Source organism: Camelus ferus, chromosome 3 (genome assembly GCF_009834535.1).
Source record: "Camelus ferus isolate YT-003-E chromosome 3, BCGSAC_Cfer_1.0, whole genome shotgun sequence".
NCBI lineage: Eukaryota > Metazoa > Chordata > Mammalia > Artiodactyla > Camelidae > Camelus > Camelus ferus.
The window spans coordinates 52,945,028-52,965,035 of NC_045698.1; the positions used below are offsets into that span (position 1 = coordinate 52,945,028).

General features: G+C 31.9%; 1 protein-coding gene across 4 annotated transcripts in view; it reads left to right on the forward strand.

Annotated features, from left to right (window-relative positions):
• Positions 1-19,408, forward strand: part of TENT2 (terminal nucleotidyltransferase 2) — a 56,344-nt gene extending 36,936 nt beyond the window's left edge. For all 4 annotated transcript variants that reach the window (XM_014560935.2, XM_014560937.2, XM_014560936.2 and 1 more), the window contains 4 exons: positions 5,947-6,083; positions 14,168-14,259; positions 16,295-16,374; positions 17,959-19,408. In XM_014560935.2, coding sequence (XP_014416421.1) covers positions 5,947-6,083; positions 14,168-14,259; positions 16,295-16,374; positions 17,959-18,033 — 384 coding nt within the window. In that variant the 3' untranslated portion in view covers positions 18,034-19,408. The remainder of the gene's footprint in view (positions 1-5,946; positions 6,084-14,167; positions 14,260-16,294; positions 16,375-17,958) is intronic.
• The last annotated feature ends 600 nt before the right edge of the window (positions 19,409-20,008 follow it).

The following is a 20,008-nucleotide window of genomic DNA, read 5'->3' on the forward strand; positions in this document are numbered from 1 at the left end:
ACTTGTTTAGTATGTTTGACCAGCCTTCTGAAACCACATAATTTTTAACCTAGTAATTCATAAATTTACAATAATTCTACCTTGAGTGATCAGTTTTCGAAGAATGTATTTATTTTATATGGATCACCCAAATATAATAAATATGCTTGATGTGAAACCTCAGTTACATGTGATTTACTCTTGATGATTGAGAACTGATGTTCTTGTTTTTGAACATCAGTTACTCTTGTAATGCACACGTGAGGTGCTGGATAATAGAGGATTCACTGTAAATGGAGTCTTGGTGTAATGTGAGGGCCTCCCAGTTTGTGGTGAGTTGTTTATTGGAAGAGACCATTTAATACAAAAACCTTTTGGAATCTGGCTATCTTATCTTCTTACTTTTAAAAACGAATTTCTGCTGTGAAGAACTATTATAATGAGTTTACAGTATAACTCAGTATCAGTATTTATGCTATCTTAAACACTATGAAAAATAAAACATCAGAAAGTATAGAAATAAAAATAACGTGACCTTTTGGGCCTTATTGTTGAATGTTTTCCTTCCTCTGTAAAGTATTAATTCTTTAGCTCATACTGAAAGGTCAAAGATAATGACTGGGTGTTTACTATTTCATTTTATTGTCCCAGCTTTATTTTTCTTCAAGGCCTAGGTTTTAGTGTAGCAAGAGCTACATGTATTTTTCAGCATACAGAAGGTCTAATAGTTAAATGTATCTTATAAAAAAATCCATTATTGTGTATTAAAAAGATGCTTCTACAGAATTTCGCTTAAAACCCTGCACTACATGGAACTCTTTTTACTAATATAAAATACTGATGAAATTTCAGTTTAATAGCACTGTCCTGGGGGACAGAAGTATTGCTTTTATAAGACACTCATATTCTTAGTATTATATATTACTAGTTTGAAGAGCCTCATTTTTACTTCTGTGTGTTTCATTTTTTAATCACCTTGCTCTCTCCCATGGCAGGGTCCTGATTTCTGTTCACTTGCACTACCTCTGACCCTGTACTCTCCTCTCTGTTTTACTAATCTTATTTCTATACCTGTAACCAGGAAATAGATTTAATGCAACCCCAGCTCCAAAGCTTTAAAAAAAAAAAGTAGTACTAATAGCAAGCCCTGCTAGATTTAAGAATGTCTTAATTTAGTTTCATGGGTGGTTACATTACCATAAATATTTAAACATTATTTTTACCGTAAGATTGATGCTTAACATGGATAAGGACTTACTACTCCCTTTTAGCAGGATTTTTTGTTTTATGTGAGACCTGTAAACTGATCAGTGGTCCATCTGATGGAAAAGCAAATCAACTTGTTTCTTATTACTAGTAGTAACTATTAGTTTTTTAGTATCTATTTTATAACAGCACATACAAATTTTACGTACAATATTTTTAATCCTAAGCAAATAAACTTGTAAGGTGTTCTTGTTTCACAGATGAATCTTAGAAAGATTACATGATTGATCCAAGCTTGATTGACCCCAAATTATGAATGCAGAAACTGGTATTTTTTCCATTATACTATGCTTGCTGCCTGAGGAAAGGCAAAATGATAGTAGTAGTCAGTAACGTATCATTTTATCTAATGTGTGTTGCTTACTACATTGTATTTGTATATTATCTGACTGTTCCTATGTAGATGTTATATACCTTATATACCTTTCTCTAAGAAAAGCAGATATGACGAAATTTCAGCTTGTATAAATAAGTTTGAGAATGACTTAAAACTATAGTAACAAAAAAATAACAAAGGAAACAAAATTTAAAATTTTGAGTTTTTCTAATATAGTTAAAATAGAATTAAAAAAATAAGATAATTTTGTAATGGAATAAAGTTTGTTTAGTATATTATGCTCTTTTTGTCTTTTTCATGTTTTCTCAAAATTTATAAAATATTTATTAAAAATTGGTATGGTGTGTCAATTCAGTTGTGATATTGAATTTTGAAAGGAAAGGATGAAAGATTATAAACATCTTTATTTTGAAAACTATATCATAGTATATAGCATTGTTGATTATTATTACTTGATTATCAACTAAGAAAACAACATAAATGATTGAGGACAGAGTGTTTACCTTTGAGTTAAAATGAGGTTAAGAAAATTTAAGTATAAACTCAGATTAAACATCTGAAGGGGTCTTTATTTTAATGCTAGCATGAAATTTATGTAGATTTGTGATAGGTAGATTTATCAAGACAACTTACATTTGTTTCATTCCCTCATGGTATTTTCATATTCTCAGAAGCCATTTATGTTAACCAAACAGAGATGTAAGAAAATAACCCTCCTTTTCGTAGTTATGAGATGAAGAATTCTGTGAATGTAGAGTGCTCTGTGCGTTTATAGTTTGAAAATACATTAAATTATACATATCTTCACATAGCAACTTTTTTTCAGGTTTAAAATTCATACAATATGATGGAGTCATTGGTTATGTAGTTTTCAAAATAATACATTGAAAGTTGCAGAAGGTAACTATACTGTGTTACTGTATAAATGTACAGTTACAATAATAATGATGCCTGGTGTATACTGAATAATTAATAATAGATAATACTATTGCTGCTATGCTTTCCATACATTTTATCATTTAACCCTTATAACAACCTTATAACAAAAAATACTATTGTTTTCCTTATATTATGGATAAAGGAGCTTAACCTTTGGAAAGCTAGGGAGCTTGGTTAAGTTCTTATAGCTAATAGAAGGACCAGATTTCAAACCTATGTCTGACTCCAGAGCTCATGCTCTTAACCTCTTTATTATAGTACTTCCATTTTATGTTAAATACTTAACATTGATTTCAAAACTTTAAAGGTATCACTCATGTAAGGTTTATTTTAAAGGCAGTTTAATTTTCAGTCTTTAATGTACATCACTGGTTTAGTGTACCACTTTAATGTACCACTGATTAGTGGTAAGGATCTGCCTTCAATTAAGAAATCTTTGTAGAACTTCAATATATCATTTAGTTCTTTCTCTGTTAAGGTAGAACTCCACTTAAATGCTGTGTATCAGTTATCCTTTTCTTTGAGATCTTCCTCAACATTATTTCTAGGCTTTAACAATTCATATTGTTAGAAAATTGTGCATATTAAATTTTTTTGCCTAGAGATGAAAAATAGTCATCTTTCATTTAAGCTATCCATCGTTTTAAAGAACAGTTACCAAGTACTCTTAGCCAGTCTAATTTAGTTCAGAAAGTGCTTAATTGTCCAAATTTCAGACTTTGAAGGTCATATACAGGTAAGATATTATGACACAACCTCAAAAAATGATGGAATTTGGCAAAAGATGTTTTTGCTAGGCAGTTGTATGGGCAGTTGTATGTTTTGCTAGGCAGTTGTATGGGCAAAAATGATGAAACTTTCCAGATTTTAAATAGGTAAGAGATTACCTATTTAAAATTTTCTTAACTCGGCATTAATTGAAGAGAAATGGAAGATATGTCTTCAAAAATACCAGCGTTTAAATATCATTTGGAAAATTTTTTCAGGAATTAAGTCATTACATATTTGGACATTAGAAGCCCAAAATAAGATACAATCTTAAAAAATAATAATAAAATATCTTCCCTACATTAAAAAAATTAAACCAGTAAATATTGGTAATCTAAAGAAAAAAATGCTTTGAGAGATAGATGTTATATAGTATCAGTTAAATTGTCTTTCCATGGATTTAGATTGTAATTTTAAGGCTGCTTTTATTTCTTTGGCTTTTGGATTGCTCTTTATGTGCTTTCTAACATATTAGCATATGCTATGCCCACACCCATCCTATCTGAAGTAACATATATTGTTCTTCAGTATATAATGCAGTTAGGGAGCTCCTTGAAAAAAATTCTTTTTTAAAATTTTTCTTAAAGCAGAGACTCTTGTAATGTGAATGATAACCAAAAATGGGGATTACTTAAGGTTAAATAGAATTCCTTTTTACTTATAGCTTCTTTTAGTTGGATCCTGTTTGTTTGTTAGTTAATTAGTTTGTTTGTTTGGATTGCTCCTTCACTTTTTCCTCAGTAGGTTTGACAAGACCAATTTTTGTATATGACCTTGAAAAAGAACAGTGGAGCTAAGAGAACACTGGCCAAACTGTTGGTCCAGGGTCATTCAGCATTTTAGTATAGTAGGTCTCACAACTCTTCAGTTGTAATCTTACAGTTACTTATCTGTTTCTTTAAATTATTGAAGAAAGTAAAACATCTTAAGGTGATTCAAACAGTTTCAAACTTCAGTTAAGAAAATGGCTGTTCTGTTTCAGTATTATTTCATAAATTGAATGCTTATCGTGCTAGAAATCAAAATTAGTAAGAAGCTTTCAGAACAGAAACTATTAAACAGTGACCCACTTTTTTCTTTGTCATTTGAACTTATGTTATACCTTTTTGTTAAATTTCCCAGAAAATATTATTTAAAATTGTAAATTTTAAATAATGTCGTCTGAAGTCCTAATTTACACTTAACAAGTAAGAGACAAAGGGTGGTAGAGGCAGTATACCTGCTCTTCCCCTCTGCCTTTACTCTTTATTACAAATTGATGCTTCTCTCCTACTCTCCCTAGTCTTAGAGACAAATAAGATTTCTACTTGAGTCATATAATGTAATACTAAGTCTGTTAGAAGTATACCAGGAAGTCCCATGTTTAGGAATTCCAACTTTGTGAATTGTGATTGGAGTAGAATTTTTCTTCTGACAGAAAGGTAAATCACTTCTTGGTAGTTAAAAATTGTGGATAGAATTAAAGGTAATGGGGCAGGGGGAGAGGTTATTTTTATTTTCCTGTTCCTTGTTTTTACTGATGATTTTTGAGGACTGCTATTAAATAGATGCACTACCCTATTTCTCCATTTTAACTACTTACTTATTTGGGGAGTCAGTATTTTTTAATATTGCAGTTATTTAGGTATTACTAATTGAATTAATATCTGTAAATCCAAGGTTCATCTGTTGGGTAGTTGAGAGCCTTAAATGTAGTTATCATTCTGCTATCTTAACCAGTTGGATTTTTCTGTTTGTTTTTTAAATCTATTTCTACTTTGGTGGCAAAGGGGAATATAGAAAATCTCTCTTGAGGACACTGAAATTACGTGAGAAAGAGTATTTTCTTACATATGGATATATATTACTTGAGAATTTCTATAGTTCATTTGTTTAAGAGCCACAACTTGCTGCTAGTAGAACCATCAGATAGGAAAATGAATGGCATACCACAGGCAAAAAGAATAAGTACTCATAGTGTTCTAACAGGTGTCTTTTTTGGGCCTGGGTTGCAAGCAAATGATATCCTTCTTTATCAATACTGTGCTAAAAGTGAATTGCTTACTGGTATGTTTCCTATCTTTGTTCTTTTCCCTGCTTTCTTTGTCTTTTCAAGTTCAACTCATGTTGAACATTATTTCTTTTCCTTCTAAGATACAAAATACAAAAATGAAATACAACAGAATTTTAAAAATCTTAAAATCAGTGTAAGAACTATTTATATATTTAACTTACTTTCATAACATTTGAGAGAAATTTTATGTGGCAGTCAGAAAAAGCTATCATCTAGTCCTTGATACACTTCAGAAAGTACAGCTGTTCTTTATAGAAATAATTAAGGAAATACATTTATAAAGAAATTATGTATTATTGGATGGAATCTTGATATCCACAGTAAGATTTTATTTATGAATTAGAAGATCTTTTGTTGCCATAGGAATTCATTTGTTAACTGAGTGATATATTTCAGCCAAGGATTAGAATATCTTAGTTTTTCAGGTATTTTCTGGCCTACTCCAGTCATTGGTGAAATCTTTACTGGAAGAAAATCTTCAAATTTCTAAATTGCCAACATAAAGAAAATTTTATCTTCTTCAGAAAGCCTTATGTTAGAATTTATAAAGTTTTTGGGTGTGTGTTTAAATGGGCTCACATTTTTCCCTCTTTCTTTTTGACAGGAATCTTTTAGTCCTGCTATACAGCTGCACCTCGTACATCAAGCTCCATGTAATGTTCCTCCTTACCTCTCAAAGAATGAATCAAATCTTGGGGACCTCTTACTGGGCTTTCTTAAATATTATGCTACAGAATTTGAGTAAGTGAAACTTCAAATTGTGTTTATTCATTTATATATAAGTGAATGCTACAAATTGGGTCAGAAGCTATATTTGTTAATTTCAGTGTTGTAAACTATATCAGAAATGTGTAGTTTATAAAATTTTATATCTAATGATTAATTTTTAGAAACTAAATAGATTTACTGTTTCTAGCTAATAAAAAAATGACAGCTCAAAAAGCCCAGTTTTAGTTGATTTCAGTAGTGATTTCATTTTACATTTAGCTGCCTTTTTAACTTTTTTTATTTTTTGTGAGGGTAATATGTAGACATTGTAACAGTGAAGTGTTTAATCAGGCTGGCCATACCTCAAAGTTCTTTTGGGAGTTCTTAGTCCAGATAGAGTGGGGTTAGGGGTTGTTCACAGCTCTTCTTATCAATTTGGAAAAGCTTGAAGGAGTGAATGAGAGGACTTAGGAGTTGTACAGAGTTAGAGGAGGAGGGTACAGTGACCAAAGGTTACCACTTTGAAGAGATTTGAAGAGGGGAGCAATAATAGTAAGAGTAATAAATTGCTGTTATTTGGTGGGAAAAACTGTTTTAAGCACATTATATGTATTATCTCGTTCAGTTTATAGATTAGCCAAATAGGTTGGTATTATTTTATGCCCGTTTTACTAGTGAGCCTATAGAGGTGAGGAAACTAGCCCAAAGATCATACAGCTAGTAAGGGGAATACCTCAGATAGTTTTGACTGCAAATTCGGTACTTCATATAGTTTTGACTACAAATATGGTACTTTACTGCAGTGTTCGTATTACCTTATCTGCTATGATACAGTGATTCTAAAGAAACCTGACTTGTGTAAGATGACTTGACTCATAGGACCTGAAAGAAGAAGTGTTCTTTAAATTCCTCCAAGTGAAGCTTCTATCAGACTGTGTCTGTTTTGTGTACAGTTGTGCTTCTAGTACCCAGCCCAATGCCAGATAGTGGGTACTTGAAACATAGTTACTATAGATAAATAATTTTAAAGCAGAAAGTAAGATTATGGATATGAGTCAAAGACCCTTAAGGTGACTTAAAAATTACTGAATTAGGCTAAGAAAAGAAATGAGAAGAGTGCTGAAGAAAGGTAGTTCGGTAAGAATGAAGTTATAATAATCCAGGTTAAAAATGACCAGAACCCATGTGTAAGTCTAGGCAACAAAGATAAAAAAGAAGGAGCCTTCATTTATATAAAGATGAGGAAAGATTTACAATTATAAGAGACATGGGACATAATAGTCTATAAAGGTTATTCTAGAGATAAGATGTTAAAGATGTAGCAACGATAATACCTAATGTTTAGTGAATGGTTACCTAGTGCCCTGCAGTATGCTGAGTGATTCCCACGTATTATCTCATTTAATTCTCACAATAACACCCTGTCAAGCTTAAGGAATTTGTGTACTTGAAACTTGCCCAGGATGATACAGTTAGATAGGCAGAGAACTGGGATTCAAATTCTAGTGACTCTAAAACTGTATTCTTAATTGTTAAACTCTGTTGGCATCATCTGTGGAGTCATAAATTAGACACTGACAGAAGTTTGTAGAGAGGGAAAGGATTCATAGAAGAAAGGTATTTTTCTGCTAGGTTTAGTTCAGGATTAGAGCATCTAGAGAAATACCTTGAAAATCACCTACTTCGTTGGACTGAAACAAAATGGTAGATGCGCAGGTTTGTGTGTTAGTATCATATTAACAGAAACTAACTTGCTGCATCAAATAATACTGGCTAGGATTCTGATGCTTGGGAAGAGGTTTTGAACTTTTGGATGCATTTGTTGTCATGATGCAGTATTATCATTTTTTTTTTAATTGAAGTATAGTCAGTTTACAATGCAATGTTGTGGCAATTTCTGTGACGCTTTATTTAGGTGACATCTTCACCTACTGTTTTATCATATAGTTTATTTGTCAAGTGCATTGTTGATTCATACCAGATATTTCAGAAATTTGACTGTAAGGAGCATAGCCAAGAATGTAGTCGTGGTAATGAACTAGGTGCTGTGCAAAAGAATTCTGGCCATTAGAGGTTTTTTTAAGAATTTCTTCTGAACTTTGAGATAATTAATTTAAAAATTCCCTTTACTTAGAGACAAAGAATTAAGTACCTGTTAAAGGATGCTTCAGTATATAGTATGACTATTGCAGAAATTTTATATGGCCATTTAAAAATTACTAAGATTTATTTACGTACTTCACTTACAGCTTTCTCCTTAAACCTTGCTGCTGAAAATTCTTAAAAGGAAGCCAGGTTCCTAGAAATGCACCTAAGAACAGGGAATTAGGGGAAAAAGGGATCAGATGGCTTATGAAATCTAGGAAAATACAATCAGAATTTAATCATTTTGAATTTTTTTGTATAGCAAAAAAAAAAAAGAAAAATTTGTTTTAAATATCTTATAGACTCATAGATACTAGAGATTCTAGGAACCTTAAAAGGTACCTACTTTATACTCTTTATTTTCTGGATGCCTAATCACATGTCATTACTGCTAGTTTATCTGTTGAATTGAAAGTATATGCTTATATACTTAGATACTTTTTTTTTTTAAAGGAACCTTACAAAGGCCCAATTTTTCTATATCTTTTCTTATTCTTATTTTTTCCTTATTTTATTTAATCATTGAGTGTTCTATACAAAGCTATTTTCTATGCATTGTAGTATGAAGAGAGAGACAGTAAACAAATAAAACGTGTACTATGTTAGATGGTGGTAAGTGGAGAAAAATAAAGCAAACGTGAAAAAGGAGATTCTGGTGTGTGTAGTTGTTGCAATTTTAATACCTATATTGCAGTTTAGTACCTAGCATGGTGAGGGAAAATGTCACAGAAAAGTTGACCTTTGAAAGAAAGACCCGATGGAGAGGAAGGTCTATATGTATCTGTACGAGAAAAGAGCTTTCCAAACAGAAGGAAAAGCAACTGCAAGATCGTGAGGTAGAGGTTTGCCTAACATGTTCAGGGAACAGCAAAGAGAGCTGGGAGAACTGGGAGAGAGTGGAAGTTAATAATGCCAGAGAGTTAAGGAAGTCCACGTCATGTAGGGTCTTATAGTTAATTTTGATGACTTTGACTTTTCCTCTGGGTAAAATGGGAAACTACTGGAGGGGTTTCAATAGTTTCAATAGAAACTAATCTGATTTAGTTTATAATACGCTCACCTTGGTTGCTGGATAAGAATAGACCAAAGGGCGATCTAAGGGCAGAAGCAAGAAAACTGCTTAGATACTGTAATCATCTGAGAGAAATCAAGTGGCTTGCATAAAGATGATTGCTGTGGAAATGGATGAGAAGTGGCCAAATTCCATGTAAATTTTGATTTGCAACAGATTGAAAGGATAGTGTTGCCATTAGGTGTGATGCAGAAGACAAGGGAGGAACATTATTGATCTTGAATGAATATTTTAAGATTGAGATACCCACAAAATATTCAGGTAGAGATACTGAGTAGAGAGTTGGATATACAAGTCTGGGATTCAGGAGAGAGGTCACAGTTAGAGCTATATATGTGGGAGTTGTCAGCAAAAAGATGGTATTTAAAGCTTGAAAACTTTTTTGAGAAAACCAAGGGAATATAGATAGAAAAGAGAAAAGGCCCAAAGACTAAACCCTTAGATACTCTGATATTAAGAGGAGTACAGGAAATACAGAAGGTACAGGAATACTTTAAATGACACAATGAAGACAGACAAATTCAGAATGTAGGTATTCTGTGAAACAACTGGCCTAATCTCTTAAAAAATCAATGTCATTTTAGTGGAGGGAACGTTTCCAGATTAAAGAGATGAAGCAATCAAATACGATAGGTGAACCTTGATTATAATCTGATTGAGGTGGAGAAATTGTTACAAGGCATTTGAGTTACTGTTAATTTCTAGATGCTGTTGGTGTTATAAAGGAGAATAGCTTTATTCTTAGACATATGCCAAAGGATAAAGAAATGAAGTTTCACGCTATCTATAGCTTAATAAAAGGTTCAGTTCAAAACACACACATATATGTGCAGATGCAAGCAAACGTGGCAAAATATTAACAACTGTTGAATTGTTTTTGAGTTTTATGCTTTTCATTTTTTCTCTTTGAAGAATTTCATAATACAAAGATGAAATAAAAATGAGATTAGGTATGAGAAGGAACTATTATGTAGCAGTCTAAAAAAGGAAGAATCTTCGAGAAAAAAGGAAAGCCAATATAATATGGTATCTTGGAATCCAAGGGGGAAAATGTTTTGAGGAGGGAGTGATTATCTGTGTCACATTTTCTGATAGATCAAGTGTAAAATGAGAACTGGAAGCTGACCACTGGAGCATTGGTCCACATGAAGTCCACTGGACCCTTGACAGGAGCAGTTTCTGTGGCATAATGTGGATAAAAAGCATCACTGGTGTGGGCTAAAGAGAGAACAGGAGGGGAAGATTTAGGTACAGATGATGTAGTTAATTCTCTAGAGGAATTTACATACTTGTTAAGGGAGCAGGAAAAATGGGGTAGAAATTGAAGGATTAAGTGGGGTTGAGTTCTTGTTTTTAGAAAGGAGAAATAACCCATCTTGATGGCAAAATTGATGAGACGAGGAAAATTATAGTAAATATTGAACGGTCTACTTGTTTGAGTAGAGGATTGGAATCTAGAGCACAGGTGGAGTAGAAGCATAAACAGTTCATTATTAATAATGGGAAAAAACATATACAGACAGATGCAGGTTGATGTGGTAGGAGCTAATGGAAATGATCTTTTGATTGTTTTAGTGTTTTTAGTGAAATGAAGCATGGACATCAGGTGGGAATGATTGAGAAGGGGAGATTTGAGAAGTGAGGTATGAACTGTCATGGAGAAAAATAAAGGAGTGAATTAACTGTGGAAATACAGTATAATTGGTGGGTGGCAGCATTTAGGATCCTTTTAAGCTAAGTCATCATAAATTTAAAGTGAATTTAAACTGATCATGAATTGAAAGGTCAGCATGGTTGCATATTTTTCTCTAGCCCTTTTTAGCTGCTTGGGAAGGGATTGGAGTAAACAAAGATTAAATTATAGTTGTTTTTTCAGCCTAATAGCTTCAGTGCAGCAAGAGCAGGTAAGAGAGTTGAGTGATATGCAAAGGAGTGATTTTAATAATTGACCATGGGCAAGATATATTAAATTCAGTCTTGAAAATGTGGGACAGTGTTGCCTGTAGGACATCTAGGTGGCAGTGTCCAATAGTTAGTTGTAAATTTTGGCCTGGGGCTTAGTAGAAAGGTGAGAGCTGGAGAAAAAGATCTGGGAAAGAAGCATCAGAGTATTGAAGTCGGGGATGGGTGCTCTAGCATTTGAAGATTGAAAGAGGCAAAGTTCAGATGGACACCAGCATTTAAAGGGTCAGGCAGAAGAAGAGCCAGTCAAAATAAAACAAAACTCAAGGATTAGAGTTAACTTTTCCTCTGTTTCCAGGGTTTGAAATCCCTAACAAAGTGTGTTTTTTTTTTGTTTGTTTGCTTCCCAGCCCTTAGTAATAGAACAAAAATATACATTTGTTCACTTAATTTGACTAGTATTAGCATATATGCAGCCTAATGGTATCAGACCTATTAATTTTGACTTTGTCAGACTTAAATTTTTCTCTGTTACATTGTTGAAGACTAAATTTCCAATTTACAATCATCTCAAAATGCTATTTGTCACAAAAAGAATGGCTAGAGAAGAAATAATAGATGAGTACCAGTCCATTATCAGTACTGAAGAAAAAAAACAAGCTTCTTACCAATATAGAGCCAGTAATCTCAGTTCTGTATTCAAAAGATTATCATAGATTATCAAATCTATTTTAGATTAAATTAAGCCCCGTATCTGTTCTTCTGTTCTTTTCTGAAACATCCTTCTTTTATAGTCTGTATCTTATTTTACACTTTAATTATTGGGTGACAACAGATTTTCACATGGCAAGCAAATTATGGTAGAGAAATATGGTATGATAAAGGGCTTAGTTTAGAGCCTGTTTTAAAGAAGGAAATGTGTAGGGAAAGCATTTCTAAATTACCACTTAAATTCTGCATTTATATTCACCTCTAAGGGTAAAAATAGTATACAAGTTACAAACATGTTTTATGATTTGAAATTTTTAATAATTTAAATGTATTTAAAAGTTCTTTGAAAATGCAGTAGATTGAATTGGTCTAAGTAGTAGTGAGTCAAATATTCTTTATTTTCCCCTCTATAAAGTTCTTCAAGTGATACAGTCATTTAAATAACTGAATTGTTTGGGTTGATTATAGGTTGAAGATTAAGCAATATCTGGTTAGGGATGAAGAAGTGAATATAGCTATGTCACATATGTTACTATGAACCAGTTTACAGCCACGTTCTGTCATGTAATATAAATTTAGGATTGGATTTAATAGAAGTATAGTGGTGAGGATAGTTCCTTTGATTTAAGGAAGTAAAAGTTTTAACAACAGGATACAGTATTTCAATATTTTAAACTTGTCTGAGAGAAAAAAAATCAATCCAGTACTTTTTAACGTAATAGTTGCAGTTTTAATTCTACTGCAGATTTAGCTGTCCTGTCAGTTGACATTAGAAACAAGTAGTCTTAGGAAAAATTTCACTTTATTAGTGAAATTTGTCTTAAGTGGTCTAAAGTGAAGTAGTCCAAAGTGTAATACTGTAATCTTGTTTAGTTCAGGCATGTGGTTATATAACTCTCCCCTTTTACATTGTTATTTTTAAAGAAAATTTTGGAAACACACTTGGACCAGTAGAACAGTGTACTTCTTTTCTCTTTGGAGTCCATACTAATGGAGCTGCTGTACATGAAGGATCTAAAACATCTTACTGTAACCGATACTAAGTATTGCTTTTTGACAACCCACACCCTTTAAAACCATAAATTCTGATATATATTTTTAAAGCACTTAAAGCTGTCTCTGCAAACTATTTCTAAACTGTACTCTTAGAAAGAGAAAATAGAAGATCATACTTTGAGGATCCTTTTAAATTACAAAACTTCACAAGATGTAATATTTTATTGCATGTTTAATGTAGAAATTAATCAGTTTTCCAGAAACAAATGCCATACTGTACCCATGGTTATATCTTTATGGATTCTCTATCTGATAAATAGAGGAAGAGTAGGACCAGTGTTGAATTTGAAGGGTCCCAAACCATGGTCTTTCTCTTCTTACTCAAATGATGGAGAAAGCTAAATACGGCTGAAATAAAGATATCAGCTATTCCCAAACTCATTTTTCTTTTAATGCAAGCTAAGTGGTCATGTTTTAAAATGTTTTTTTAAAGAAAATTATACTTTTACAAAATTATTATAATTGTAAAGAAATTTAAAAAATAGTGTAAGGTTAGGACATACTAAAGACTGGACAATCTATCTTTAGGCATGCTGAGAAAATTGTTTACTTGACTAAAACTTCGCTATTAACAGACACATCTGATATATAGCAATAACAGTATGTTTTCAGCTGAGATTGGGCGCATTCAGGGTGGTATGGCTGTAGACAACAGTATGTTTTCATAGAATATGAATTTTGTTTTTCTTAAGCAACATCCACTTGCTTCTATTGGAAAAATCTCCAAAAAAAAGTTTTTTTATCATAAGTCAATCAATAGAGGTGCACCTGAACAAAAATTATTTAATGATACCAGAAAACAACACAAGATTACCTCTTTCTTAAAAAATAAAAAAGTTCTTACTGGGATGTTAGCAAGGAACATGGTTTTTTGTTTACTTACACTTGACTATTTTCATATTACTTCATTTATTCAGTAAATATGTGTTGAATACCTGGTTTATAGTAAGTAGTTGAACAGTGAGAAAAATACATAAATAACAGCATCTTGGAGCTTTCATTCTGCTTGGGGGAAACAATAAATAACACAATAAATCAGCAAATTATTAGAATATAAGTATTACAGAGACAAAAGAAGTAAGGAAGGGGAAATGGGGATTGAGGTGCAGAAGGCTGAGGCAGATTTCAGTTCTATGAGAAAATTGGACTAGGCCTAACTACTGATAGAATGAAAATAATAAAAGGGAAGTTAAGAAGATTCTTAACATGATTAATGTTTTTCTTTTTATAGCTGGAATAGTCAAATGATTTCAGTTCGTGAAGCCAAAGCCATTCCCAGGCCTGATGGTATTGAATGGAGAAATAAATACATCTGTGTAGAAGGTAGCTTTCCCACAACTACTCTGTTTACCGTCCAACTGTCATCATGGTACTGAAAGAATTACTTGAATAATTTCAGCTTGTGTATCAGTTAAAAGTAGTATATTTATGTTCTGAACTGGTTTGGAAGTCTTTTAGTTATAAATTTTAATTTTTAAAAATAATTGAAATTCTTTAGTTGTAAAAAAATAATAAACATGAATATAAGTGTTGAATCTTTCCAGTTGGTAAGATATGAGCAGTCTTTATGCATTCCCTCATGCTTGTTGTTGACTGAAATTTAGTTTCATGACTTAAAGGTGGAAGAAAATACTATCTTCATGTGATGATTCTTTTATTGAAATAAAATTAGTTCTTTTATACTTCAAACATTGATAATTAATGCAAGCTATATTTTTATGAATGTAAATTGATTTTACTTTAAAAGATTAAATGCTCTGAAGATACTCTGTTCTCTCAAATCAATTTACATGTTGTTGAATATTTCTTTGAGTCAGTGAAAACTGACTTCTGGAGGCAGAATTGTTCTCACAGGTGCCAAGTTGATGACCTCTGTAAACTGAGGTTAAGAAGAATGAAGGGTTTTGGCATTTATAGGAAAACATCAAATTTAGAATAATTTAGTTTTGGATATTATTATAATTGAACATCTTAAGAGTTTGTAAATGTGAAATTGAATCTCCTGCTTTGGTGTTTGGTTTGCTAAATTGCACAATGGGTGTATATTATTTTAGTTACTTGTGCTCTTTTGAATATTAAATAATTTATAAAGTGCTATATACATTATGCAATCTGATAGTTTGGCATATGGCATTATTCTATGTTAAAAAAAAAAAAAGCAGTACCCTGACAATAAACTCTTTTTCAAAATAGCCTTTCTAAAGCAATAAAAAGATAAATAAAAGGAGTTGTTAAAATTATAGGCCTGCTTAGATTATATGATAGATCTAAAGTTAACCTCTCTGTCAGATATCCTATTCTTTCAATTTTTTCAGGTCTTTCCCCTCTTTTACCTTTCCCCTTTCTAGCAACTTCATTCTGTTTCCCTCTGGTCCCTCTCTTTCAGCTTTACAGCATACGTAGGTCTTCTCATCCTTGAAAAATACTCTTGACTTGATCCTACTGGATCTTCTAAGTACTTCTTTTTCCTATTTTTTAGTGTCAAAATTCTTTAACTCTAAGAAAAAAAAAATTCTTCTACTCTAGTAATTTTAACCTACTGCTGTCATTATTTCAGGCCCCATCTTCTAATGCTTTTAGTTAGCCTCCTTTTTTTCACTATTCAGTTTCCTTGTTCTCTGGTATAGAATCATTTTCTTTGTCTCTACATATTGAACTCTTCTATTTTGTGAGTGAAGTGTGAATGGGGTGAGGGAGAATACATAGAAGGCAGTGTTGGAGACACACACAAGAACTCTCCCTTTGTTATGTCCTGTCTTCTCTACTTGCTATCCTGTTTTTCTCTCTTTCACTGCCAAATTTCTAATACAAGTTAATGTTCTCACTGCATCTTTTTAAACCATTTACTCACACCATAATTCTCTGCACTGTCTTCCATCCTCACCAGTATTAAAGCTCTACTTTGAAAGGTCACATAAGTGATCCTTTAAATTTAAATTAAATTTAAAATTACCATTCTGTGATATTTGACATTGACCTCCTCTTTTGGTATAATGCTTTATTCTTTTTGATAACTCTTTATTCTTTAACTTATTTTTATTCTTAGGGTAGGTTCATGACTGTAATTCTTCAGAAATCTTATCCATTTTTATGATTTAGACCTAACATACCTATGCTGATGACTTCATTTTTAGACATCTTCTCACTTGAATTCTATCTTACTAGACAGCTCATAGCTATTATAAAACTATTTTCTGAATGCATAAATCTAATAAGATATTAGTCTGAATCATATGTAATTGCTATTTTGTAGGTCAGAAATTATCAAATATTGGCAAATTCATATAAATCAATCAAATAAAAAGCTGAAGTTCTCGTTTTAATTATTTCTTGTTTATATGTACATTTAACATTGCAGAACCTTTTGATGGAACAAATACAGCCAGAGCTGTGCATGAAAAGCAGAAGTTTGACATGATCAAGGATCAATTTTTAAAGGTAAACAATGTATCAGATTAACTCTAGAAACATTAGTGCAGTAATGTGCTTTGAAAATAAAAAATATATATTTGTAATAGAAAAGAACAGCTCTGGTTCCTAAGTTATGAAGCAATTAATGTGGCATAATAGGGAATTTATTACTTGCATTTTTTAAATAAGTACTTTTCCTTCAAAGATCTGGCTCTGTATTTACTCACATGGTATTCACTTCTGTGGAAATAAGCATTTTCACAGTGAGCTTATTAAACTCTCAAAATGAGTGGATAAAACCTAAAGGACTCCTTTCCCTCCTTAAAATATCAGGGAATTTATAGCCTTAGAATAAAGCCATGTCTGTTCCATAACTTTTCTTCTGCATACCCCACTGTAACAAGTAACTAGAGCTCCATTTCATCACTGTTTATATTCTGAGAAGTTAAAACAAAAGGCATGTGTGTTTGTGTACGACACACATATTTTATATATATAAACTTCAGTCATATATATGTAAACTGTAGTTTATTCTTCAGCTTTCTAGTCCACAGCATGCATTTATTCATCAGTAATTTTGTGGTTCCTATCTTCAAGTAATTCAACAGTACAGTATAGAAACACATTGATAGAGATACATACTATGAGACATATAGAAGAGAAGAGAAGAAAAAGATCAGGGAATTTGTGAAGATCATTTGGGAGGCATATTTTTTCACTGTTGAGCAATACAAGTAGACTTTATTTTGATGATAATTAAAAATGCAAGTGTATCATATTACAAGCTGTCCTTCAAATTAGGCCCTGACAGTTTGTCAACCAGAATAGGAAATTTAAAGTGAAATGGAATTCTCCAGGGCAAAAACAAGTATCCAGGAGGGAATAATTATGTCTATCAAATTAAATTAAGAACGCAAAAAGAGCATTGCTACACTGCTGTTCTTATTGATGGGTGAGCTTTCATTTATGATTTTCTAACTATGAAACCAATACTTTTAGTCAGTTGAACAACTGAAGTGAGAACATACTGCAAAGATCTGCAGCCACCAGGTAGTGGGTCAGGTTTTTAGCTTGTGAACAAGAATTTCAGTTTCTTTCTTTTTTTTCTTACTAATTCTATTCACTCTTTTTTTCTAGATACGTAATATAAGGTGCTTTTTTATGGATTTATTCTCTCCTTCATAAATACAGTTTTTAATTGGAAGAGCTTTCTAGATGCAAATAGTCAACCAGATAATTGAAGTAATCTTTACTTACCCTCTCAAAGGTTTTGTATTAATTACCTTGCTATTTTAGATGAAATTATTTAAATCTATGAATAAATGTTAATATTGTCAGTTGTATCTTTTTGTACCATCTGTATGCCCATTTCTTTATTAATGAATTAGAACGCCACAGGTATAAAGTTTTTAAATAACATTTTCTTTCTGATGATAGAAACAATAGTTGTACTGTATTAAAAACTTGGGAAATAAAAACACAAAGAAAAAAAAAATCACCCAAAGTTTTACTGCATAGAAAGAAGTACTATTAACATTCTAGTAACTCTCCTTTCAGTCTTTTGTTCACATATATTTTAGGTTTTAAGAATGACTTTTCTTTCTTTTCTAGTCATGGCAAAGATTGAAAAACAAACGAGATTTGAACAGTATACTACCTTTAAGAGCTGCTATCCTGAAAAGATAACTGGCCTCTATTTCTTAATAAAGAACAGTGGTAACATCATAAAGCATTTTGTTTACCTTCATCATGGTTTCTTTTTAATTGTTCTTCTTGTTTTCATGTTTTATTCTTAAGAGGACATACTTATATAAAGAGTGCATATTTTATTATGACAGTTCCTAATAAAAGCTTTTGATTTAAAGATGTATTTTTGAAAATGTTTACATTGACGATTAGTAATATTATAGCATGAATTTTTCAGGAGATCAGATAAAATATTTTTGGGGGAATTATCTAAACAAATAAAAGGTTTTTGATATAACTTTAATTAATTGTACCTTGTACCATATGCTAATCCTGAAGAAATAATGCAGACTTTTTTAAAAAGAGTCTGATTCATACATACTGAAAGTATAACTTACAGTAGATAGTTTGTTGCCTAAGTTTGTTCTAGTAAAGTGAAGATTCAAGTCAGTTATTCAGTTACTTGAAACAAAATGAAATCTTTTATTTCAGTGAAATCAGAGAAATACCGGACAATTGCCTTAAGTCTTCACTTGACTCATCAGGATAGAATGAGGCTTTGGTCATGTCTGTATTGGAATTTCATTAGTACCTCACATGCTTTTGGTGTACTCAAGATTGCTTTATATTTTGTGTTGAATCAATAGTACATTTTGCACTGTAGTAACATGAGCACTAACTCTGTGTTGTACAGCAGTTAGGGATTTGTTTTAAAAACTCAGTCCAGTGTAGGCATTTTGAAAAGATTAAGTGCTCTGTGCTTTATGATAGCTTAGTGCAATATGCACTTTTGCTTTACTTCCCATTTTCCTGCTTCTATTTTCCCTGTGACATGAAGCAGCAGAAACTGAAAGATCAAAGTTGAGATTATGTCCTATTGATGGTATCAGAGTTTTTTCTGCATACAATCATAGGCTTATAATCTAAACTGGAATTTTAAGACAGTAAGCCACTATAAAATGTTTTAGGTAAGACATAACAAAATTATTATAAATAAAAGCTTAATGTTTGTAAAGATATCTTTTTTAGTATTTCTTTTCCACATAAAGAAATAGTGGTGGCTGCTAAAAAAGCTACAGTGTTTATTAAGATCATTTTTGGTTTATGTAAATATTTGTAAATTGGTCAGTGCCTGTAAATTTAAATATAAATAATCTTAAAAACAATTTAAACTTTTTCAAAAAAACTGTGTACAACCTCTTTTAGACCTGCTGTAGCACAGTTTGTACCTCTAATGTTTTTGGGGTTTTTGCAGACCAATTCAAATGCTATAAGACTTTTGCTTTTCTTTGACTTGTAAAAGGTGCATATTTTCATTTTTTCTTTAAGTTTAAATTTTTGTATGATCAAATGGAATAAAGTTTCTATATGGAAATTGTTGATGTGGTTTTTTTGTGTTTTCTATGGAAGTCTTTACTTTTGAGATGAGATTAAGGCTGTAGTTACTATCTGGAACTGAACTGAATCCAATTATTGTGTGTGTTTATTTCGATTTTACAGAAAGAATCTTGGAATCAAGTTCATTCTTGGTTAAGCCAACTAGCCACATCAACACCCTATTTCTCTAGCATTATTAAGATTAAAGCTTTCCACACAGGTGAACTTTTCATTTTACTGATGTTTAATGCTTTTGAAGCAATTAAAATTGCTTTATAAACTAATTCTTTTTCTTGGAAATTTTCCTAAAATGTGTTTTATGCTGTGTGACTCTAATTCTTTATCAGAATGTGTTGAGTATAATTAATATTTTAATGATGACTCTGACTAATAATTATAAACAATAAACAGTAGCCATAGTACTCCATAGTATTCTTGTGCAGCTCTCAGGTTTGGGTAAGTGTGTGAGGCCTTCTGCCCCTACAGTATTATGACATTTCCTAGTAAAGCCCAGAATTTACCATGGACTTCTTCACGGTCACTGTTTTCTCAGCTTTCAGTGACGACCCCCACCCTCCCCATCTTAATGCTGCTGATT